The 25,327-nt window shown below is 48.5% G+C and overlaps 2 protein-coding genes across 6 annotated transcripts; one reads left to right on the forward strand and one right to left on the reverse strand.

The window, feature by feature from the left end:
• The first annotated feature begins 11,315 nt into the window (after positions 1-11,315).
• On the forward strand, positions 11,316-16,782 carry CIB3 (calcium and integrin binding family member 3). 2 transcript variants are annotated; one of them, XM_021683161.1, is made up of 6 exons: positions 11,316-11,366; positions 11,570-11,604; positions 13,271-13,382; positions 14,341-14,488; positions 15,355-15,550; positions 16,761-16,782. In XM_021683161.1, exons 1-6 carry the CDS (start codon positions 11,316-11,318, stop codon positions 16,780-16,782), a joined length of 564 nt encoding a protein of 187 aa, XP_021538836.1. The 2 variants fall into 2 exon arrangements, with proteins under 2 accessions (XP_021538836.1, XP_021538837.1); XM_021683162.1 differs by lacking the exons at positions 11,570-11,604; positions 13,271-13,382.
• Positions 16,783-18,446: 1,664 nt separating this feature from the next.
• On the reverse strand, positions 18,447-24,570 carry HSH2D (hematopoietic SH2 domain containing). 4 transcript variants are annotated; one of them, XM_044917600.1, is made up of 5 exons: positions 24,521-24,570; positions 23,166-23,255; positions 21,978-22,143; positions 21,372-21,506; positions 18,447-19,010 (listed from the first exon to the last, which is right to left on the reverse strand). In XM_044917600.1, the coding sequence occupies exons 1-5, from the start codon at positions 24,568-24,570 to the stop codon at positions 18,447-18,449; spliced, it is 1,005 nt and encodes a 334-aa protein (XP_044773535.1). The 4 variants fall into 4 exon arrangements, 3 of the variants coding, with proteins under 3 accessions (XP_044773535.1, XP_021538838.1, XP_044773543.1); XM_021683163.1 differs by having other exon boundaries at positions 24,446-24,570; XM_044917608.1 differs by lacking the exon at positions 18,447-19,010 and having other exon boundaries at positions 21,288-21,407; positions 24,446-24,570.
• Between the last annotated feature and the right edge of the window lie 757 nt (positions 24,571-25,327).

The following is a 25,327-nucleotide window of genomic DNA, read 5'->3' on the forward strand; positions in this document are numbered from 1 at the left end:
GCTCTACACCCACCGTGGGGCTTGAACTCACAACCCCGAGATCAAGAGTCATATGTTCTTTTTTTTTTTTTTTTAAAGATTTTATTTATTTATTTGAGAGAGAGAGCACATGAGAGGGGGGAGGGTCAGAGGGAGAAGCAGACTCCCTGCCGAGCAGGGAGCCCGATGCAGGACTCGATCCAGGGACTCCAGGATCATGACCTGAGCTGAAGGCAGTCGCTTAACCAACTGAGCCACCCAGGCACCCAAGAGTCATATGTTCTACGGACTGAGCCAGCCAGGCACCCCTGAGAGTTTAATAGATAACCTACTTTTTTTTTTTTTTTTTTTTTTTTTTTTTTTTTAGATAACCTACTTTTATAAACCTAATCAGTACTTACTAGTTTTTTCAGGTTTTGCTGAATGATGGTATTATGTGAAATACATGTCAACTGCATTTGGAAAAAATTTTTTAAAATATATTCTACTGAGGTATAATTTATAAACAGTAAAATGCACTCATTTTAAATTGTACGTTTTGATGAATATTGTCATGTTTACACACCTATCTAATCACCTCCGCAATCAAGATCTAGAACATTCCATCACCACAATGTCCCTTGTTTCCCTTCCCAGTTAACCACCCCTCCTTACTGTTCACCCCAGGCAACTCCAAACCTGTTTTCTCTCACTATAGATTAGATTTGTCTTTTGTAGAAGCTTCATATACATGGAAATATACTATATGTTTGGGATTATACTATATATGTTCTTTTGAGCTAGAGTTCTTTCAATGAGCCTAATGTGTTTGAAATTCTTCTGCTTGTTTTTTTTTTTTTTTAAGATTTTATTTATTTGAGAGAGAGCATGCTAGAGAGAGTGAGCGAGAGATGTGGGGCCTGATGCAGGGTCTGATACGGAGCCTGATCCCAGGACCCTGAGATCATGACCTGAGCCAAAGGCAGCCCATTAACCAACAAAGCCACCCAGGTGCCCCCCTCTTGTTGGTTATAAAAGTACTACATTTGTATTGCTAAGTGTTATTCCATTGTATACATATATTCGATTTTTTTTTTTTTAATCCACTCACCTGTAGATGGACACCTGGGTTGTTTCCAGCTTGGAGCCCTAATGAATGGAGCTGCTGTGAACATCAGTATATAAGTCTTTGTATGGACATAAGTTTCATTTCTCTTGGGCTCACTCTTGATGCCTTCATTACCCGAAGCAGAACAGTAGCAAGGTTTGGTTTTTCTCATTATAAAATGTTGAGTCTCAGCCACTCTGTTTTGAGGGTTTGATAAGAGAAAATAGTTGCATAGGATGTACTGAAAAACCCTGATCTGCTAGTGCCATAACATTTGGGGCTCCAATGAGTTGGGTTTTTAAATTCCCTGATATCACAAGTAATTTGCTTAATGAACAAGCAGGGCTATTGTCGTAACCACAACATTCCTATTTTTCTTTCCTTCCATCCTTTTAAGCGTTATGTTTTTCAGTGTGGGTCATCTTCCTCTGGCCCTTGGATGAAAATGCTATCAGGCCTTATAGTTTTTCTCTCATTTTGTATGTGATATACAGTAGTATTGTACTTTAAGTAGTACATAGTTCTCAGTTCAATATGTGGAAGGTCTGGAACTTGATTTGGAAAGAGTGGTCTCTCCTTTTCCTTAGCTGGGACATTCACACATTAATAAGAAGAAGAAGAAGAAGAAGAAGAAGAAGAAGGCAACAAGCCCAAAATGCCTTATGCTAATCCCCACATCACCAAACAGAGACTTAACTTCATTACAGTTTTGGCTCTTCAGAAATGAAATCTTAAACCAGTCAATCAGGAATTCTCTGATCAGCACTAGGTAGGTAATCTGCCTGACAGGGTTGTGGGATAAAGCCCCAAGTCCGGCTGTGCACTGAGCATGGAGTCGGCTTGGGATTCTCTCTCTCCCTCTCCCTCTGCCCCTCCTCTCTCTCTAAAATAAATGAATGAATGAATAAATAAATAAATAAATAAATAAACAAAATGGGATTTTTATTCTATCCTTGCTTTTTTACTGACCTTCTCCCCATCAGAATGTTGTGACTGCTTTTGTATGTTGAGTTAATACTGAGGGAAACAGAGAAGAGACTCCAAATCTCCCATAATCCTCTGCTGACATTAAAAATATATATACACGTATGCTCCATGTGAGAAAACCACACGGTATGGAAAACGTTAAAAGAAAAAAGAAAACAAAAAAACTGGAAACTTCCCTTCCTATCTCTTTCCAAAATGATTAGCAATTTTGTTTTTATATTTTTCAACAAAAAGTGTGTATGCCAACTAAATTTATCTAAAATTTATTTTAGAGAGGGGCGCCTGGGTGGCTCAGTCGTTAAGCGTCTGCCTTCGGCTCAGGTCGTGATCCCGGAGTCCTGGATCGAGCCCCACATCGGGCTCCCTGCTCCACGGGGAAGCCCGCTTCTCCCCTCCTTCTCCCCCTGCTTGTGTTCCCTCTCTCGCTATGTCTCTCTCTGTCAAATAAATAAATAAAATCTTTAAAAAAAAAAAAATTTATTTTAGAGAGAGAGCACGCGCGCAAGGCTGCGTGCGAGTGGGGGGAGGGGCAGAGGGAGAGAGAGAACCCTCAAGAGGACTCCACGCCGATCCCGGAGCCTAGTGTAGGCTCCGACATTATCAAAAGATCTTGAAGCTCTTTACAAGGATGTCCTGAAGCTGAGTGAGGCCCTCCCTAACCAATGCCCATCTACATGCCCTCAAATCTCAGCTCACATTTGCAGTGGCCTGAATCCGTAGTAGTTTATACTACCATACTATTATGTATATTATATATTATATATACATAATCCAATGTTATGTACATTTGTGCATTTTAATTTAGACCGCTATTGCCCAAATTGTGCCAAAGACTTTGAGGGAGTGCAGAGGAGGGAGAAGCAAGCATCCGGGAATCAGGCCAAAGGAGGGCTCGGGGCCTGACATTTCCAGTTCTACCCGCAGGGGGCAGCAAGCGACTGCCCAATTCTCCAGCTATAACCTCAACCCTTTGTGCTCAGGAACTGCAAGAGAGCCTCCAGAAAGAATGGACTTCCTCGTGCAGCCAGACCGGTCCAGGCTTGCTGGTGGGGTGATCCTTGACAGAATCAGCTCCTCAGGGAGGAATGGGACAGACTCAGCTGGGGAAATCTGTTCTCCCCCAGCCAACCTAGCAGGTTTGAAGCTCCTCTCTGGCATTTCCGAGGCTGTGTGCCCTGCAGGAAGTGGCTTGACCTCTCTGACCTTCTCTTTCCTCTTTTATAAAATGGGGCTGCTGCTGATGCTAACAACAGCTAATACTTTATATGGATTTACATGGATCATCACATTCACTCCCACAGCCACCCTGTTGCACAAACCATCGTGATTTTACAGGTAGGGAAACTGAGTCACAAACTGTAATCCAACCTATGCTGAGTGTTCCAGCCTTGCTTTTGTCACCACATGAGGCCATCCATTGTAAAATGTGTCACTATTTTGTAAACCTCTATGACAGCATTTCTCAACATTTTTTTTCATTATCATCCCCTAAAGAGAATTTAATTCAATTTAATTTAATGAGAGAAGTTAAATACCAATAATGTAGTTTTTGTCAAGGATTGAGCATTGGAGGGCCACAAACCATTGAAATATCTAAGGTTTTTGCATCCCCTCCTCCCGGAACCAATTTTCACCACCTTAGGAGCAATATTGCCCCCATTGATAATTTATGTTCCAAGGGAGGATTTGTGCCAAATTCCTGTGCTTTTGCTCACTTAAAATTTTTTACTTTATATCCGCTTAAAGAGTCATGAGATTTAAATACACAGAGATTTTTATTATATATTATTCTTGCGTATACATACAAAGAAAATACAATAAATCAGCTAAGATTTTCTAAGTGTCTTCGTACACAGGTACAACTCATCGAAATCACTGTCCAACTGTAAGTGTCCACACTGGTGCTTTATCACACAACATCGCCCTCTGTGCCATCGAGGACCCTGATAAGGAGCATTTCTTTAACACAATCTGCATTGTTTCCAAAGAGTAGAGTATGGAAAGGGAAAGCAGTTACCCGAGGGTGGAAAAACATGGCAAACACCGCCTTACCCAAGAGATCAAGGTCAACATTGTCAGTGACGTCATGTAGCTATCAAGTAACCCCAGGTATGATGTGATGAGGAGGACACCTCACTTCTGAGGTCTTCCCCCCAAAACCCATAAATCCAGTCCAATCATGAGAAAATACCAAATAAAAATGAGGGATATTCTATAAAGTACCTGACTGGTACTTTTCAGGACTGTCAAGGTCATGAAAAAAAAAGAAGACTAAAAAATCAAAACCAAATAAAACAAAACAGACTGAAAATCAGGAGCCTAAGATCCTAAGTGCAGTGTGGGATCCTGACCCAGAAAAAAGGACATGACTGCATATATACATCCATGCTCATAGCAGTGTTGTTCACAATAACCAAAAGGTGGAAAGACACCAAGTGTCCATTGGTAGGGGAATGAATAAGGAAAATGTGATTTATCCATACAATGGAATATTAGTTAATCTTAAAAAGGAAAGAAATTCTGACACATGCTACAATGTGGATGAACCCGGAAGACATGCTGAGTGAACGAAGCCAGACACAAAAGGACAAATACCATGACTCCATTTACATGAGGTTTCCAGAATAGGCAAATTCACAGAAACAGAAAGTGGGATGGTGAGTTCCAGGAACTGGGGGAGGGGAGAATGGGGAGCTGTTTAACAGGGACAGAGTTTCAGTTCTACAAGATGAAAAGAGGTCTGGAAACAGATGGTGACAACTGCACAACAGTGTGAATGTATTTCATCCCGCTGAGCTGAGCCCTTAAAAATGGTCAAAATGGTAAATGTTATGTGTAACATTTACCATTTAAATAACATTTAAGTAATATTTACCATTGAAACCATTAAATAAAACATTTAAAAACAACAGGGAAATGATACGGAGAGATCCCGTGTACCCTTCTTCCAGTTTCCCTCAATGGTAACATCTTACCAAACTCTAGGGCAATATCACAGCCAAGATATTGGCATTGCTATAGACAAGATACAGAGCAGTCCATTATCACCCCAAGATCCTTCTTGATGCACTTGATCCACACCCATCTCCCCCCCACCCCACCCCATCCCTGCACACTGGCAGCCTTACCCAAGAGATCAAGGTCAACGTTGTCAGTGATGTCACGTAGCTATCAAGTAACCCCAGGTATGATGTGATGAGGAGGACCTGTCCTCATTCCTATAATTTTGTCATTTTAAGAACACTATGTAAATGGAATCATACAGTATATAACATTTTAGGATTGACATCCCCCCCCGCCCCCCACACACACACTCAGCATAATTCCCCAGAGATCCATCCAAGTTGTCAGGTGTATCCCTTTTATTGCTGAGTAGTGTTCCACAGTATGGATGGACCAGTTTGTTTAACCATTCATCTATTGAAAAATATATGGATCGTTTCCTGTTTGGGGTTATTTTGAATAAAACATCCATTACAGGTTTTTGTGTGAACGTAAGTTTTCATTTCTCTGGGATTGCCCGAGAGTGCAAGTGCTGGGTCATATGGTGGTTACATTTTGTTTTTATTGTATTTTATTGTAGTAAGAGCACTCAACATGAGATCTAACCCATTCACAAATTTTTAAGTGTACAATGCATTATCGCTCGCTCTGGGCATAATGTCCAGTAGACCTCTAGAGCTTATTCATCTTGCTTGATGAATCTTGCTTTGTGCGTGTTGGCTAGTAAGCCCCATTCCCTCTCCCCCAGCCCCTGTGAACCACCATTCTACTTTTTTCTCCTCATATAAGTGGAATCCCACAGTATTTGTCTTTCTGTGACTGGCTTATTTCACTGAACAAATGCACTCAAAGGTCATCCATGTTGTCACATATTGCACAATTTCCTTCTTTCTTCCATTGTGTGTATATGCCCTATTTTATCCTTTTATCCATCCATGGACATTTAGGTTGTAAATATCTTGGCTATTGTGAATAATGCTGTAATGAACATAGGTGTGTTAATATTTCTTTTGAGTGTTAATATTTCTTTTGAGAGCCTGATTTCAATTCTTCTGGATGTATACTGGATCCTATGGGAGATCTATTTAATTTTTTCGAGGCACCTCCCTACTGGTTTCTATAGTGGATGCACCATTTTGCATTTCCACCCACAGTGCACAGGGTTGCCATTTCTCTACGTCCTCATCAACACTTGTCAGCTTTTGCTTTTTTGATAATAGCCATCCTGACAGTGATATCTCATTGTTGTTTTGATTTGTTTTCCCCTGATAATATTGAAACGCCATACTGTCATTATGATTCTAAGTTCTCTATCCTGTATTACAAGGGGGATATTATTGCATATTATTTATCATAATAAAGCTGGAATTTATCCATACAAAGATAAAATTAATTTATTTGTACCATGAAAAATGATTTCTTGGCCATGCAAAAAAGAAAAAAATCCCATGATTGGAGTTGGGTGTCAGAGAGGCAGCCTCTGGTGGCTGACGGACATGAGCAGCAGCTTACTAATTGTAATTAGTGCTTGTTGAGCTCCAACACAGCACCACCACCCTGCCTTCCTCCAACGGTGTCAAACTTACTCCAGCCTCAGGGCCTTTGCACTTGCTCTTCCCACTGCCAAGAACTCCCTTCCCAATCACTATTCCCTCAATTCCCTCCAGTCACTACTCAAATATCATTTCATCGGGGGGCTTTCCCCTCCCAACCTATTTAGCCTAACCTCTTCTCTCTCTATCCCTGCCCTGTTTTATTTTTCTTCCTGGAACTTAGCACCCCTGCCTAATTATGTGTTTATTTGATTGCTTGCCCACAGGAACGTGAGCTCCACGAGAGCACAGCTTTTGTAGTATCAGGACCTAGGACAGCGCCCGGCACACATTAGGTGCCCAATAACTAATTGTTGATGGGTGGTGGGCGGGGAGGGGGGCACATAACCAAATCACAGAGTGCCTGATGGGGTCAGGCATAGGAATCTGGACTTCAACCATGAGGCACTGGGGAGTAAGGAGGTCTTTGCTAATTAGTTTTCTTATTGTTTTCATTTTTAAAAATGTATTTACATGCAAAAAACTCACCCTTTTGGTGTACAGGTCTATGAGTTTTGACGAATAGAATCATGTAACCAACACTACAATCAAAATATAGAACAGTTTCATCACCCCTAAGATTCCCTTGTTCCCCTATCTGCAGCCCCTGGCAACCATTTATCTGTTTTCTGTCCCTATAGTTTTGTCCTTTTGAGTATGTCATATAAATGGAATCATCCAATAGGTGGCCTTTTGAGTCTGGCTTCTTTCAGTTGGCATAACACATTTGAAGTTCATTCATTTTGTGTATATCAGTAGTTAATTCTGTTTTATAGCTGAGTAGTAGTCTATTGTATGGACAGACCCCAGTTTGTTTAACCGTTTCCCGGGTGAAGAACATTTGTGTTGTCTCCAGTTTTTAGTAATTATGCATAAAGTCGCTATCACTCTTCATGTACAGATATTTTTAAAAACGAAGATATAATTCACATACCATAGAAGTCACCCTTTAGAGTGCACAGTTCAGTGAGATTTATCACCTTCACAGAGTTGTGCAACCATCACCGCTATCTAGTTCCAGAACGTTTTCATCACTCCAGAAGGAAACCCACCCCCCTTGAGCGGTCATTCCCCATCCCCCTGCCCCAGCCCCTTAGCAATGACTAAATCTGCTTTCTGCCTCTATGGATTTGCCTATTCTGAATGTTTCATATACATGGAATCACACACTATGTGGACTCTTGTGTCTGACCGCTTTCACTCAGCATGGTGTTTTCAAGACTCATCCACGTTGTGGTGTGCGTCAGTGCTTCATTCCTTTTATATGACTGAATAATATTATGTTGTATGAATGGACCACAATTTCTTTATCCATTCATCCATTGATGAACATTTGAGTTGTTTCTACTTTGGGGCTATTGTGAATAATGCTTCTATGAACATTCACATACAAGTCTTTATGTGGACATATATTTTCAATTCTCTCCACCTTGGAGTGAAAATTGCTGGGTCATATGATAACTATGTTTAACTTTTTTTTCTAAGATTTTATTTATTTGACACAGGGAGAAACACAGCAAGAGAGGGAACACAAGTAGGGGGAGTGGGAGACGGAGAAGCAGGCTTCCCGCGGAGCAGGGAGCCCGATGCAGGGCTCAATCCCAGGACCCTGGGATCATGACCTGGGCCGAAGGCAGCCGCTTAACTGACTGAGCCACCCAGGCGCTCTATGTTTGACTTTTTTTTTTTTTTAAAGATTTTATTTATTTATTTGAGAGAGAGAGAATGAGAGACAGAGAGCACGAGAGGGAAGAGGGCAGAGGGAGAAGCAGACCCCCCGCCGAGCAGGGAGCCCGATGCGGGACTCGATCCCGGGACTCCAGGATCATGACCTGAGCCGAAGGCAGTCGCCTAACCAACTGAGCCACCCAGGCGCCCCTATGTTTGACTTTTTAAAGACCTGCCAAACTGTTTTCCAAAGCAGTTGCCCCATTTTACATTCCCACCAGCAGTGTATGAGGGTTCCAGTATCTCCACATCCTGGCCAACAACTTGCTATTGTCCGTCTTTTTTGTTATAGGCATCCTGGTGGGTGTGAATTGGTATCTCATGGTGGTTTTAGTTTGCATTTCCTTAATGATTAATGATGTTACACATCTTCTCATATGCTTATTTGCCATTTGTATATCTTCTTTGGAGAGATGACTCCTCAAATCCTTTACCTGTTCTGTTTTGTTTTAATAGACTTTATTTTTAGAGCAGTTTTGGGTTCACAACAAAATGGAGCAGAAGGTATAGAGATTTCCCATGTGCTCCCTGCCCACACGCACCCACAGCTTCCCCCACTATTAACATCCCCCACTAGATTGGTGCCTTTGTTACAAGTGTTGAACTTACTACATTGACACATCATATTATCCAAAGTTGACATTAGAGTTCACTCTTGGTGTTGTACCTTCTATGGTTTTGGACAAATATATAATGACATGTACCCACCATTACAGTATCATACAGAATAGATTCACTGCCATAGGAGTGCCTGGATGGCCCAGTTGGCTAAGCATCTGACTCTTGATCTCACTTCAGGCATTGATCTCAGGGTTGTGAGTTCAAGCCTTGCATTGGGCTCCATGCTGGGTGTGGAGCCTACTTAAAAAAAAAAAATCACTATCATAAAAATCCTCTGTGTTCCATCTATTCATCCCCTCCCCAAATCTTTGCCCATTTTTTTTATTTGGGCGATTTGTCTTTTTATTGTAGTCTCGTGGGAGTTCTAGATATATCCTGGAGATTAGTACATTATCAGATATATGATTTGCAAGTGTTTTCTCCATGCTGTGGGCATGTACAGGTTTTCATGTGCCCATACATCTTTTCATCTCCCTTGGATAACTACTCATAGTGGGATAGCTGAGTCACATGGTAAGTGTATGTTTAACTATAGGAAAGTTCTTTTTTTTTTTTTTTTTCAGATTTATTTGAGAGAGGGGTGCCTGGGTGGCTCAGGCGGTTAAGCATCTGCCTTTGGCTCAGGTCATGATCCCAGGGTACTGGGATCAAGCCCTGCATCAGGCTCCCTGGTCAGTGGGGAGTCTGCTTCTCCCTCTCTCTGCCCCCCACTCGTGCTCTCTCTCTCTCTCAAATAAATAAATAAGATCTTTTTTAAAAATTTTTATTTATTTGACAGAGAGAGAGACAGCGAGAGAGGGAACACAAGCAGGGGGAGAGGGAGAGGGAGAAACAGGCTTCCCGCGGAGCAGGGAACCCGATGAGGGGCTCGATCCCAGGACCCTGGGATCATGACCTGAGCCGAAGGCAGATGCTTAACAACTGAGCCACCCAGGCACCCTAATAAATAAGATCTTTTTTAAAAAAGATTTGTTTGAGAAAGAGAGAGAACAAGAGCAGGAAGGGCAGAGGGAGAGAGAATCTCAAGCGGACTCTGCACTGAGCATGGAGCTGGACAATCTCACAACCCTGAGATCACGACCCGAGCTGAAACCAAGAGTCAGAGGCTTAACCAACTGTGCTACCCAGGCGCCCTTATGGGAAAGTTCCGATCCATTTTCCAGAGTGGCTGAACTATTTTGTATCACCATCAGCAATTAATAAGAGTTCCAGTTGCCTCACATTTTCTCCAACACTTGATATTGTCTTTTTTTTTTTTCTTTTAAATCATCCAAAGGGGGTCTTTAAAGCCTGATCATAGTCACATTCTACAAGGTGGCTTCACACACTGGGGCAGAAGAGAGTTGATGAGACTGGGAGGAACTGTGATCGTCCAGGCCAGAGAGAGTGGGGAAGAGGGAAGAGGAAGATCCAAGAGCAGTTCAGGGGGGTTGGGGTGTGGCACTGGAAAAGGCTTAGCAGGAGAAGAAAGTGGAGAGACAGGATAGACCCAGAGGAAGAAGAGCATGGAGCACCAGGTTAAGAACTTTTGACTCCCACGTGTTCTGCCCAAAAGAATTCTGGGTCTTAATAAGGTTGGCAGCTGCTACATTGAGGATGCATGGTGAACATCAGCATGCTAAAGGCTCTGACAAGTCCTGGGATAAAGATTTCTGTTTGGTATTATTTAACTGACTGTTTCTCTAACTTACACCTTGGATCACTTTTCTTAAGCTATAACATCATCATCATCTCCAATGCACATCTGGGGACCTCATTTAGCTTGTTCACCCAGTTATTATGCTCCCAGTGCCTAAAACTGGCTTAAACCCAATAGTTAAAATTTTTTTCTTTGGTTGCATTAATGATCTCGTTAGATCTTCAGGACGACTCAATGAGCTAGGTACTAATATAACTTCCATCTTACAAACAAGGCTTAGAGAGGGTCAGCTGACTTGTCTAAGGCACATAGCCACTGGGTGGAGAGCTAGTAATTGAGCTGGGATCTGCTTGCAGTCTCTCCATTACCCTGCCTGTCTCTGGAAGGGGCCCCATACCCCCCAGCCTCACCTAGTCGTGGCAGATGTGGTCTGCTGTTCTGTGACCTCCTACAGTCCTTCTTGTCCTGGTGGCCATGGACATACTTGGGCTGTTGCCCAGAGAGCTCAGCTGTAACTTGATCTCACCAGGCTGGGGGTGACAGGGCGGGTGGGCAGGTGACAGCCAGGGCAGGGACATTTGCCCAGACGCTGATGTGCTGCAGCCTGGCAACCTGTGTGGTCCTGAGGAGACTGGGGGCTTCAGGAGCTTGTCCCAGACTCCTGGCAGTGGTCTTCACCATGGGCAACAAGCAGACAGTCTTCGCTCATGAGCAGCTGGAAGCATATCAGGTAGGGGTGATGCGCAGGTTCGGCAGCCTTGGTTTCCCTGCCTGAGAAGTGGGGACAGCACCATTTGTCCAGGGTGTGCAATCGGCAAGGGTTCCTGGTGCAGCTCTGTGTGCAACATCAGGCGGGGATGGGCATGCAGTGGGAGGGAGAAGGAGGAGGCCCCTGAGGCAGGCTCTGGGCCAAGCCATCATCTCTCTCCACAGGACTGCACCTTCTTCACAAGAAAGGAAATCATGAGGTCAGTTGGGGCAGAAAGGGAGGAAGACCTGGTAATAACTTTCTCTCCATTGTCGGAGGATGTTTGCGATTGGACAGGACTGAGTGCCGCGTGGTGGTTAAAACACAAAGGGAGGATTGCGGGCACGGTCAGTGGATGGAGGCAGAGATGGGGAGGCTGAGAAGCCACATCTTGTCATATTGTCACGGTCTCTAAGTTGATTAGCTTGGCCTTTCTCCCAAGGGTTATGTGGAGCCATGGAGAGAATGTGAGCGGGGAGAGGTGTTGGGGGGAGACAGATCAGCATGTTAAAAAGATCCCCCTGAGGCCAGTGTGAAGAGGCTGGGACTGGAGGCTGGGCACCTGGGGGCAGAGGCTAGAGTCAGCTCTGGGTTGTGGGGGTAGCATCAAGGTAAGGGTGCAGGTAGGCAGGCTGTGGCCGTTGCAGGTCGCTGGCATGAGCAGAGAGGCATAGTTGGGTATCCCACGTTACTGCTCAGCCCATGGGGCCATTGTCCAGAGGCCCCGACCCATGAACTTGGAGCTGTGAAACCCAAGCTGGCCGGGGTTCAGATACAGAGTGATAGGGGCCAAGGCCCCAATTGTGTGGGCACAGGATATCCATTATTGATGGGCACACCTTTCACCAGTGAGCCCCATTGTCTGGGTGAGGACAGCTCGTAGGGTCACCCTGGCCATCACGATCAGATTACTGATGGGGAAACTGAGGCTTGGGCAGGGGAGGCTGACCTGAGCTCTGCAGATGGGCAGAGCTCCAAGGAGTTTGAGGGCTGACATTTCGTCGGTCCTCAGCTTCTTGTTTGTCAGCAGAATAACAAGCTCAGAGGGGAAGAGGGACATGCTCAAGGCCATACAGAAGCCCAAACCCAGGCTGTTCCCTGAGGGGGCCCAGACAGGGACCTGGGTGGTCAGGACTGAAATTCCGGATACCACTTCCTTGAGTTCCTCGCCATCATATGACCCAGGGGCTCCCATCTCCCTCAGAAACAGCCCCTAGCAGCTTGGGGACCTCTGACTCACCAAGGATGCCCTCTACAAGGCTGTGCTTCTCATGCCCCCAGTGAAGATAGGGTGTCAGCAGGTGAGGACATTGGAGTGGAGAGCTGGCCTCACCATCTAGGTAGTGTTGGTGGCATTTGGTGTTTTGCGAAATGCCCTGCATGCATTAAAAAACTCTGAATATTGGCCTTTTGTCTCTGCTCTGCCCCATTTAGGGAATGCTCGCCTTATGGGCTGAGAGAAGGAAAATGTGAGAATGGGGGGGTCTTTACAGTCAGAGGCCAACAATGTGATGATATCCAGAGATTCAGAGATTCACTCAGATTCTCTGAATGTTTGATGTAAAATGATCTCACCTTAAGCACACTCCCTTTTGCCATCCCCACTAGCCTGGTCAACTCCTACTCACTCTTCAAAGCCCAGTATCAATGTCCCCACTTGAGTCTCCCTTAGCTCTGGGGCCCTCTCTCCACTTTGGCCCTGCCCCCAGAGGGTAGACGTGCCCGTGTTTGGCTCTGTGTGCTTGAGGACTGGGCCCAGAGCTGATGACTCTTGAGGACCCACGATCCTTCCATGTGTAGTGAGCAGCTGCAAGAATGAGAGAAAAGGGACAAGTCCTCCCCATCCCATCTGCCAGCTCTTCCCGGTGTTTCCCTCCCCACCCCAGGCTCTTCTATCGCTACCAGGACCTGGCTCCCCAGCTTGTCCCCCTCGACTATACCAGCTGTCCTGATGTGAAGGTGCCCTACGAGCTCATCGGCAGCATGCCCGAGCTGAAGGTATGTGTGGGGCCTTGGGGCAGGCAGGGAAAAAAAATAGTAGGGATGTCCCCTGCTTCCTATGAAGTGAATGCATTTTACAGATGAAAGAAGTGAGGTTCAGAGAGGTTGACACTTGGTCATGGTCACACAGCTAGGCTGTGACCGAGACAGGAATGAAAGCCGGGGTTGTTGGAACGCAGGGATGAGATAATGCAGGTAAAGGGCTTGGCACAGGGTCTCCTGCATGGCAGGTACTCAGGGAATGTGAGTTCTGCTTTTCATAGCAGGAGCCGCTAAAAAGGCAGGTTCTTCTCAGTTGGATGTTCGTCACATAGTTTCTGTTGCCGAAGGGGACTTGTGGGGTGAGTGACTGAGCAGACATTATTTTATCACAAGGGACAGAAACCTCATTCGAGAGGGACAAAATGTATTGGAACATAGGAGGACAAACTCCAGGGGGCAGAGCAAGCGCCAGGTACGGCTGGAACCAGGGTTTCTGCGGATGAGCTCAGGAGTCTCCCCCCATCTCTCAGCTCCCCCTTGGCAGGAAGGGGCTTCGGGCTCCGGCAGCCTGTCCGACGGGGCTGCCCCAGCGGTGCCAGATTCCTGTCAGCTCTGCAACCAGGGTAAAGCAGGCCCCTCCGTTGCCATCTTTCAGGGCAGCCTCTGATTGGCCAGTTTGAGTCACCCTACCTACCCCAGAGCCAATCACGGTTGCCAATCGATAGCGATCTCTGATTGGCCTCAACCAGGTCACGTGGCTGCACCTGGAGCCAGAAGTGGGATGACGGCCACCCCAGACCACAGGGGCAGAGAGAGGAGTTGTCTGGAATCCTGTCCCAGGACGGTGGGCAGGAGGAAGTTTGAAGGTGGGGGGTGGGTACTTGAAGGTTTCAGGAAGGTGGGTGCGGAGAGCGATTCCATATGGAGCCCTGAGTCCCCGGTCAGGGATGGCCTCTCTGCTTCTTGTCCCCAGGACAACCCGTTCCGCCAGAGGATTGCCCAGGTGTTCTCTGAGGACGGGGACGGGCACATGACCTTGGACAACTTCCTGGACATGTTTTCCGTGATGAGCGAAATGGCTCCCCGCGACCTCAAAGCTTACTATGCTTTTAAAATTTATGGTGCGTGCAGGGCTCGGGGGTGGGCGAGCGTGGGGTGGGGTGGGGAGTGAGAACAAGACCAGGCCTGGGGCCAGGGGCTGCCCTGCCATCGCCGATGTCTCCCCGGGGGCTTTGCCCCACCTTGGTACTTGCTGACCTCATCCCCTTACTTACTTTCCAGCCACACGGGCCTCCCTCTAACTCCAGCACACCAAACTCTTCCTCCCTCCGGGCCTTCTCCTCTGCTGTGCCCTCTGCCTGGAATACCTTTCCCTTGACTCCTGCTCACCTTGAAGTCTAGGTCAAAAGCAGCTTCCACCCTCAAACACTCTCCACCCCACATCCTAGTTCTCTCCCAGCAGGGAGCAGTGCTGCTTAATTTCTGTTCATAATCCGTTCATTTCTTATTGATTTCTCTCTGATGAGACCCAAGGGCAGCAACAGTATCTGTTTTCTTCCCCATCTGTCTCTCATGCCTGGCAAAAAGGAGGTGCTCAATAAATACTTGTTGACTGACTGAATGAATGAAAATTTATCACAGCGCCTGGCACACAGTAGGTGCTCACTAAAAACCTGTCGAATGAACGAAACTTTATCACAGTGCCTGGAACACAGTAGGCACTCCCTAAATCCTTGTTGAGTGAGTAGATGAAAAACAGTCATGGATGCCTGGCACATAATAGGTGTTCAATAAATAGTTGTGGAGTGAATGAATGACCTCCCAGCAGGACTCTGCCCAATTCCAAAGCAAGACCCAGCCATTACCCCAGGGTCTTGGGATCTCTCCAGTGCCTCAGTTTCCTCCTCTGTAACATGGGGACAAGAGGCCCAGCCTGCCTGTCCCCTGCTGTGCCCCCACTCCACATCCCCTCCATCCCGCTGCACAGACTTTAACAATGACGGCTACATTTGTGCATGGGACCTGGAGCAGACAGTGACCAAGCTGACGCGGGGGGAGCTGAGCACTGAGGAGGTGAGCCTGGTGTGTGAGAAGGTGCTAGATGAGGCCGATGGCGACCATGATGGGCGGCTCTCCCTGGAAGACTTCCAGAACATGATCCTGCGGGCACCCGACTTCCTCAGGTGTGACACTCCTTGCCACTTTGCACAATCCATTTCCACGTCTGAGCGCAGCTCCTACAAAACTAGTTCTCAGGCTGCGTTTGTGAAAGTTCCCCTATTCATTCATTTGTGATCTTAGAGAACTTCCCCAACCTTCCTGGCCTCAGTCCCTGCATCTTTAAAATGGGGATAATTGGGGACCCCATGGGCACCCCCTGTGGGTGGACGCAGCTCTTTGGGTGAATGGAACATGGCTGGTCTTCAGTCCTCTCTTGCCTGAACATTTTGCAGTGAACAGGGTGTACAACTGTACTTGGCAGTCCTGGGGAGAATCAGAGCCCCCATAGTCGGGCTGATAGTTAATACAGGGGGTGGCCAGCCACCTGTTTTTGTACCTCCTGTGAGCTAAGAATGGTGTTTACATTTCTTAAATGGCGGGGAAAAGATGAAAGACCAATAATACTCCGTGACACATGAAATGGATGTGAAATTCAAATTTGTGTCCATCAGTGATTTTATTGGCACACAGCCATGCCTGCTTGTGTATGTATTAGCCACGGCTGCTTTCGAGCTATAAGGCCCAGCTGAGTCCTTGCACAAAGTTGGGTATATCAACCATTTGGCTCTTTACAGGAGAAGTTGGCTGACCCCTGAGTTAGTACATGGAAAGACTTTAGAGCAGCACCTGGCACACAGTAGGTGCTCAGTATCTGTGTGCTGGGGTGCTGTCGTGGCTGTTATTATGGGTGGCATCCTGACATGCACAGAGGGCCCCCCTCCTCTCCCTGGAGAAGCGTGGCTGGTCTCCTAGCAGACAGAGACATGAATAACGACAATTGAATGAACCCTACCGAGGACAGCATCTCTGGGCGACAGCACCCTGTGCATTAGCCCCCTTAGCCCTCACTACAGCCCCATGCAGGAAGGATGGCTATTATCCCCATTTTACAGAGGAGTAAACTGAAGCCCAGGAAGGGGTACCCACTCACTTAGAGTCCCACGGCAAGTCTGGGGTGGAGCCGGAGTGTCAACTCTGATCCAAAGAGGTGTGCTTTCCACCCCTGTGGGGACCGGGGGCGGGGCACAGCCTGGGGTTCTTGAGGGGATCCATCTCCCCCTGTGGTTCCTTGTCTGTCTCAGGGACTCCTTGCAGGAGAGTTCAGGGAGCGGGGGGGGGGATGAAGGAGGGCCACCCTCTCTGCCTGATGACTCCATTTCTTTTTGCACACAGCACTTTCCACATCCGCATCTGAGTGCACCACGGAGAAGAAGTCAGGTCAGAGGAGGACGGGGTGACCCCTCACTCCGCTGTGAAATCCGGTCTCCCTGGGTTCTGGGAATAAACACACGTCACTGAGTCACATCTGCTTGGAGGACATGTGTTTCACCTTAAACCTGCCGGATGGGAGAGAGGAAGCCTGGGATCTCACCTCTGCCCTCACTGTGTGACCCTGGGTGTGGCTGCACCCTCTGTGAGCCGTGATCTCCCCACTTATGCAAGGAAGTGGCTGACTTCTAGATCTCTGTCCACTGTGAGGGCTGGAAGTGCCTTGGTAGCTATGAGTTTTGGTGGACAGAGACCAGATGTGGAGATGAGGCCCATGTGATCTCACCCCCGGGCTTCCCAAGGCTGAACCCTACCCCCAACCTCTCAAGTCCCCTTTCCCCCCAATCCTTGAGCTGCTCAAAGGGACCAAGCTTGGACTCCGTGCTCATTCATTAGCACAGCCAGAGGAGGCCTCCGAGGGAGGGGGCAGCAATGTCATTCACTGAGGCTGGCACCATACTTTACAGTTTACAAAGCACCTCTCTGCCATTGCATTGGCTGCCTGTGGCATGCCAGCGGGGTGGGTGAGAAGCAATCACACTTCAGAGGGAACAGAGTGATTTGCCCAAGGCCACACCTCATGTCATCTGCAAAGGCAGCCTTGAACTCAGGCCCACCTCTTTCCAGATCCCAGACATCTACACACCTTGCAGATTTGAGAAGCCCCACACCCACTCCATCTGTGATCGGCCTGGGGCCCATCTATAGGCCCCGTCAGTCCAGGGAGTGGTCATTCCTGCAATCGAAACTAGCTGCCAGGGCACCTTCCCAGACACCTCCACTGTGCATCATTTCTAGAGCACCTACTCCCACACTAACCTCCACTTATTAAGCACCCACTGTGAGCCAAAGCCTCAGGTTTTATGTGCATCCAGTTGGTTCATCCTGAGAAAGATGAGCTGCTCTTCTTCCCACTTTCCAGGTGAGAAAACAAGCCCAGAGAGGTCTAGTGACTCGCTAGAGGTCACACGGCCATGTGATCTGGGATTTCCTCCAGAACCCACTGCTAACCATGACCCTGGGCTGCCTCTCTCCTTCTTTAAAGGGGCTCCCATGCTTCTGAAGTTGGTGTCGGGAGTGTGTACTATGTGCCAAGCCCTCTCCAAGTCTCATCTCCTTCATTTGTAGGAGAACCCCAGGAGGAAGGTGTGAACAGCTCTGTTTATAGGCAAGGATGTTACTTAGACTTGAGCCAGGTGCAGAGGATGTGGCCAAAGAGCTCCAACTGACCGGGTTTCAAATCCTGGCACTGACACCCTCTAGCTGGGTGAGCTTGGCCATGCCTCTCCTCCTCTCTGACCCTTAGTCTCTTCTTTAAAGTATGCAGTATGAGCCTATCTGCTGGGCCTGCTCAGAGGTGTAACAGAAATAGTGAACTTGGAGGCTTTGGCATGGGGCCTGGCACACAGTAGGTGCCCTAGACCCTTGCTGTAACTGATAATTATTATTCAAATAACCGGGTCACACGATCGGCAATTGCAGGACCAGACCCAAGCAATGTCTTTATTACATTTCTCAGGTTCCTGAGGACTGGTGGGTAGACAATAAGGGGTCCAGTGTGAGCAGCCCCCAGAGCCAGGGCAAAGCTCTTTAACAGTACCCAGGGGCAAAGGGTGGCGGTGGGCGGTACTCCTCTGGGAGCCAGTCCTTCTGGGGTTCTGCCAAGTCCTTTTTCTCTGGTTTAGACACTTTTGGGGACAGGGCCCTCACTACTGCTTGGTGCCAACCCTTGACCCTCGGGGTCGCCTCGCTCCAGCTGGCCAATCTTGAGACCTTCCTGGAGGGGTCAACTCTGTCTCTCAGATCCTGGGGCTGTGAGGGGCTTGCAAGGGACGTGGCCACAGAGCGGTCTGTGTCGACATTATCTTCCCAGTGGGCGTCACCTGGCCTGGCCCCCGAGCTGTGTGTCGCTGCTGGTGGCCCAGCACTCCAGAGCGATGACAAGTTAGTAGAAGACAAGTGGGATGTCAGCTGCTGCTGGACCCTCTTGCCCGTCTGGGGGAGCATCTTGAGGTTCCTCCAGAGTTTCCGGCAAGCCTTCTCAAGAGGAGCTTTTGGGGGGCAGGAGGAAGTGGCTTCCTCCGTGGAAGCTCTGTCCATCTCTGCTGATGGCTTCCTTCCCCTTGGGTGATCAAGTGTCGGCCTCGCTGAGGTCTGAAACTGAGAGCAGGTGAGACCTGGGGCCGTCCCACCCACCAAAGCTCTGAATCTGCCCTGGAGGTTGGGACATGGGTCCCACTCAGACATCTGGGGGGTGAGAAGGACCCCAGGTGAGCCCCCAAACCTGATCCCATGCCCCCTCCCCATCCCCATGAACAGCTTCACTATCTCCCCCAGGGATTGGTGAACTCTTTTCGTAAAGTGCCAGAGAGCAAATCTTTTCAGGTTTGTTGGTCATACAGTCTCTGCTGTAAAACAACAGAGATCATACATCAACGAGTGAGTGTGCCTGAGTTCCAATAAAACTTTATGGATGTGGAAATCCGACTTTCATGTGATTTTCACGGGTCATGAAATATTACTTTTTATTTTTTTCAACCACTCAAAAACATAAAAGCCATGCTTAGCTTGTGGGCCATACAGAAACAGGCCAGATGTGGTCCTCAGGCCCTGATTACTTGGTTGTTCAGGTGACACTTGGGGCAGATGCCGACAATGCCCCATCCATATCCCTTTGCCCTGAGCGCTCAGTACCCCCAGCTCTGCTCCCAAATGCCAGCAGTGGGGACTCTGCCCGGGGTCCTTCTCTGGCCCCACAGCAGGCCAGAAGTGCCAGAGATTTAAAATCTCCCAGAAACAGCACTTGACCAAGGCCTAATGGAAGATGGAGGATCAATACCCCAACTCCTCAACGCTGAGGTGGGATAACAGAAGTCCATGTCCCACGCAGAGCCCCAGCCTTCCTGAGGGATACCAAGCCCCGGATGCCCACAGGGGAACCTGCTCCCTAACACACCCTTCGTGGGCTGCCCTCTCCCATCCCACTTCCCCGCTCCCTTAGTGGCACATCCTGGGATCACCTCCCTCATAATGGAGGGCCCAGGGACTCAAACCGTGACGACACCTTGGTTCCCCTCACCCCCCCCCCCAAGCCATCAGCAGGCTCCCTTCTAAAATGTCTCAAATATCCTTTTCTTGCTCCACCCCCAGAGATCCTTTTCTGGTCCCTCCCACTTGGACTCCCTGCCTCTTTCCTGTCACCTCTACCACTGGTGCCAGGCAGCCCCTCCTGCAGCTGGCAACCATGGGCTCTCTCATGGTGACTCCCCCTGCACACCTGGAATAGAACGCCAGCTCCTCACCCTGCCCCAAGGCCCTGCATGATTGGCTCCTGCTGATCCTGGCCCCTCACCTCCCAATGACCTCCCTCTGACTCACCCCACTCCATCCACACACTGGCTTTTGTTGTTCTTTTGTTTTCCAAATACACTGAGCCTCAGGACCTTTGCATGTGCTCTTTTCTCTGCCTGAAACACCCTCCCTGCATCTCTGTGTGTGACTGACTCCACCTTATCCTATGTGTCCCAGGTCTATGCCACCTCCTCCAGGTCTTCCCTGTTCCCTTCACCGCTTAGCCCCACACCCACTGATGTTCATCCTACCAGCCTGTTTCATTTCCACTATTGTCAGAACTTCCCTGCCATGTGAGGGGCATGGAGGACACTGAGCCTAGGGATTCCTGAAGGTCCAATCAGCCCTGAGAAGGTGGGATTCATTAATTTATTCACTCATCTACTCCACAGATTCATTCGTTGAGCACTTTCTCTGTGCCAGGTCTTCTCTGAGGGGAGGAGAGGCAGACAGATGATCAAGATAGGGGGAACAAGCCAGACAGATTCCCAGGCCTCCCAGAGCTCACAGTCTGATAGGAGAGGCAGACAGGAAACATGAAAACCCACAAATAAACTTTTAACCCACAAAAAGACTATTTAAATTGTTAATGCCTCCCAGAGCTCACAGTCTGATAGGGGAGGCAGACAGGAAACGTGAAAACCCACAAATAAACTTTTAACCCACAAAAAGACTTTTTAAATTGTGAGGAGTGCTCTGCAGTGAATAAATAGGGTGAGATGATAGAGAATGCAGAGGGGACGACTTTCAGTCTGGAGTCTGGGGAGGGAGACACTTGAAGAATTGAAGAAAGAAGCCAGGCATAGGAAATCCGGGGGCAGAGCATACACAGCACGTGCAAAGGCCCTGAGGTGGGTGGCACCAACATGTGCAAAGGTCCTGAGGGAGGGACCAGCACATGCAAAGGTCCTGAGCCTAGCTTGATGTATCTGAACAACAGAAAGGATAGCAGAGGGGCTGGAGCTGGACTGGTGATGAGCATGAGGAGTAGCCGAGGTCACAGTTGGGATTTTAATTGCAGTGTCTTGAAAAAATCACTGGAAGGTTTTATACTTGGAGCTATAGGATCTAATTTTCACTCTAGAAAGTCTCCTCTGGCAGCTGCTGGCCACCTCCGCTCCTGCCTCTCCCCTGTGTTGGAGGTGCCAGCTTTCTGTCACATACCTCCTCAGGTGCAGCCCTGGGACAGGAGGAAGGATTCTGATGTTCCCTGGGGACATGGGCGGGGCTGGCAACTTCCTCCCTCAATGCATTGGAGTAAAGGAAGAGATCCTCATAATCCAAGTTCGCTGGATCCTTCTGTGGGGCAGAGGGAACCTGCAGCTCAACCCCAAGGAGGGAGATGGGGTGGTCCCAGGGTCCCAGACAAACCCTAGAAAGTGGGGCTCAGGAACTGCCTTGCCCACAAACCTTGTATGGAAGCATGCCCCTCCCACAGTAGCTTCTGAGGGCTAGGACCACCCCCCCACACCTCCTTCACCCGCTGCCCCCCCCCCCCCCGCCCCGCCATGAGCCTTATAAGGAGATACACTATTCTTATACATCAGCCAAGGTTGTACCCCCCCAAATGAACCCTTGTAACAAATTAGCCTGGGGGGCTGGGGTGAGGCAGGGAACCAAGACCAGGAGGGGTGGGGCAGTGGGAGGGAGGGCAGGGATCATGAGAGTGACAGAATCACAAGAGGTTGAATGGGGAGCGTGGGAACAAAATGAGTCAGGGGGCTTAGCCCCTGCGAGGGTGACTATGGCCCACCGGGGTCCCACCCTCACCTGCCCACAGGGCTGAGTCAGCAGGTCCCTGTGTGGCCGCATAGGCTGCTGCTGGTGGAAGGTGACCAGGGCGTCCAGTGAGGCGTGGGCCTTCTCCTCTCCAGGGATCACGAGGCTCCCGTCATCCAAGAGCTTCACCATGAAGTGGCGGCAGCAGCTTTGGGCTCTGTGGCAACACTGCTGGGGCTAGGAGGCTGCAGCCCTACTGTTCAGGTTCCCAGTAGCCTTCTGCATGTTTTTGCCATGTGACACTGGTAGGCCACTAACCACACAGTGCCTCAGTTTCCCTGTCTGTAACGTGGGGCGACTAAGGCTGGCCTCGGGATTTCTCATGAAAATGGAATAAGCTACTGCAGATAAAAGCTTAGTTCGGTGCCTGGCTAGGGTCAAATGATCAATAGAAGTGATGATAGTGAAAATGTGACTCAGGCCCCAGGCGAAGTCTGTGCCCCAGGCGAAGTCTGTGTGCCAGGCACACAGCAGGCCCTCAATAAATGCTCTGTTAATGAATGGATGCATTTATTAATGGCTCACCATGTGCTTACTATCTCTTATTTAATTTTCACAAGACTCTGAATTAATTTTAGCATTCCTATTATTAGAGATGAGGACTTGGGGGAGGCACAGAGAGGTTGAGTAACTTGTCCAAGGTCACACAGCATATAAATGGCAGCCCCAAGCCTTTTTGACTGTGTGACTCAGGGTTTAAGCTTTTCCCACGGTGGGAACTCTGCAGTGGAGTCATTGGACTTTTTTTATTCCTTTGGCCTGGAATGCTTTTGAAAAGTACTTTGTGTTGCTGAATCCTGTGAGATACCAGATCAGGTTTTGAGGCCTTAAGGACCTGGACTGCCCTGAGTTTCCCTAATATGTGCCTCCGGGTGGAGTCAGAGAGTTGCCAAGTAGATGGCTGAAGGGGATGGGGGCGGGGAGCGGGAGGAGGTTAGGGGAGGGAAGTAGCTACTCTTGGGCTCCCAGCAGCCCCTGTTCTCAGACACACAGGCTGTTACCACCAAGCCCCCATCTGCTGGTTACAGCCGGACCTGCAGCTGCTCACTGCAGCCAGCTTTGGCCAGAACTTTACACCAGTTGCTCTCTGAGCAGCTGTGGTATGAAGCATCCCTTGCCCCCTCCCAGGAAGCCCTGGAGCCCTGCTGCCCCTTCCCTGGCCCCTAGCCCGGGCCTTACTTGTAGGACAGTGTGTAGCCCACGTGGCTGTGACTCACTCTAATGAGAAAGGATCCCAGTGGCTGTAACTCCAGCAAATTCTCGGCATCCCTGGAAGGACACACACAGGAGGGAGATGGCTGCGATCCAGCTGCCCAGCATACTGGTCAGACTCCTGGTTCACCCGTCATCCCAGGACTGAACAAACCTAAAACCCTTTGTTGTTGTTGTTGTTTCAGACCTTGGGATGTTCAGGCACAGGGGTGTTCCCATCAGTGGCAGAAGGCCTCTGATGACCTTGACCCCAGGACAGACTTTCTCCTATCCCCCACAGCCCCTGCCTGGCTTCCCGATGCCTGAAATACCCATATACCTGGTAACTGCTTGCCAAATTATTACTAGTATTCACTATCATCATTACTATTGTTATCATGGGTTCACAGAGAGGAAGGTGTCCTTCTATAGGACAAGATGGGGAGACTTGAGACCCGAGCTGTCTACTCCAGAGGCCACTGACTACGTGTAGCTACTGAGCACTTAATATGACTGGTCCGAATTAAGATGTGCTTTTGGCGTAGGATACCAGATTTTCAAGACTTACTACAAAATAAAGGAACATATACTGTCTCATGGATGAGCTTTTAGTACTCACGTTGAAGTGATAATATCCTGGATATACTGGGTTGAAGAAAAGATAGGATTCAAATTAATTCCACCTGTTTCTTTTTACTTCTTTTAATATAGCTACTAAAAACTTTAAAATGGCAACATGTGGCTCACAGTATGTTCTTAGGGGCGCCCCCCACCCCAGAACTCAGAGAAAGTGGCCAATTAGCCCTCTCTGTGGCTTTCACAACGTTCTCTCCATGTCCCTACGTGCTAATGGTGGCCATAGACGTTCTTCTCTTCGTTCATTTAGGACAAAGAAGGTGACTAATGAGGTGAGTTTGTTCATGTAGAAAGTGCACGTAGGTCATGTCCCTGATGGAATGAGAGCAGCTGTTTGGGAAACTGTGTTAAGAAGGATTCAGAGGCTGCATCCTGCCGTCATTGATTATGGATACCTGGCCTTGGGGGATGGGTCCCTGGCAGTGCTGGTCTGGTGGTCACTAGTACAGAGAGAGCTGAGGTCCAGGGATGGGAAGTAACTGGCCCTGGTCACACACTGAGTCCCCTCCTGCCCGGGATTTCAGAGGTCTTTTAACGAAGCCGAGCCCAGAATTCTGCAGAAAATCTGCCCAAGGTGGGGGCAGACAAGGAAAGAGGGTGAAGGGCAGGGTGGAAGGTGTGTGTGTCCTTACTCTCTCGAGATGGCACCGTGGAACCATGCGGGGACCCCTTCTTGGGCCAGCTGAACCACCTGCGTCTGCACGAACCAGTCCAGTCGTGGGGGCAGTGGTGGGGGCAGCTTTCCCACTTCTGTCATGGCTTCCTGGGGAGCGGTTACCTGGCAGTAAGAGGGAGGAGAGAGAGGGTCAAGCCTGGTCCACCTCCTGTACTTTGTTTTGTTCTTAGAGCTCATGGTGCCTCCTCCTTGGTTAAGTCCTCCAAACTGGCCAGAGCAACGGGCTTGAACCTGGTTTGTGTTTCTTGAGAACCTCCTATGCATTCATTCATTGGCTCCTTCCAAAAATCCCCCAAGAATTTTTCCTTGTCCTTCTATTCTTATTATAGCATTACTACAAGTGTTAGAAAGCTCCCTTTAGGGGCGCCTGGGTGGCTCAGTCGTTAAGCGTCTGCCTTCGGCTCAGGTCATGATCCCAGGGTCCTGGGATCGAGCCCCGCATCAGGCTCCCTGCTCTGCCGGAAGCCTGCTTCTCCCTCTCCCACTCCCCCCTGCTTGTGTTTTCTCTCTCGCTGTGTCTCTCTTTGTCAAATAAATAAAATCTTAAAAAAAAAAAAAAAAAAGAAAGAAAGCTCCCTTTATAAATATATGCATTTAAGCTTAAAAACTGACTTTATTGAGGGGTGTCTGGGTGGTGCAGTCGATTAAGCGTCCGACTCTTGGTTTTGGCTCAGGGCGCGATTTCAGGGTCCTGAGATGGAGCTCTGCATTGGGCTCCGCACTCAGCGTGGAGTCTGCTAGGGAGTCTCTCTCCCTTTCCCTCTTCCCCTCCTGCTAGTTCTCTCTCCCAAATACTTTCTAAAAAAAAAAGAACTGACTTTATTTAAATAAATATCAA

Source organism: Neomonachus schauinslandi, chromosome 1, assembly GCF_002201575.2.
Source record: "Neomonachus schauinslandi chromosome 1, ASM220157v2, whole genome shotgun sequence".
Classification (NCBI taxonomy): Eukaryota; Metazoa; Chordata; class Mammalia; order Carnivora; family Phocidae; genus Neomonachus; species Neomonachus schauinslandi.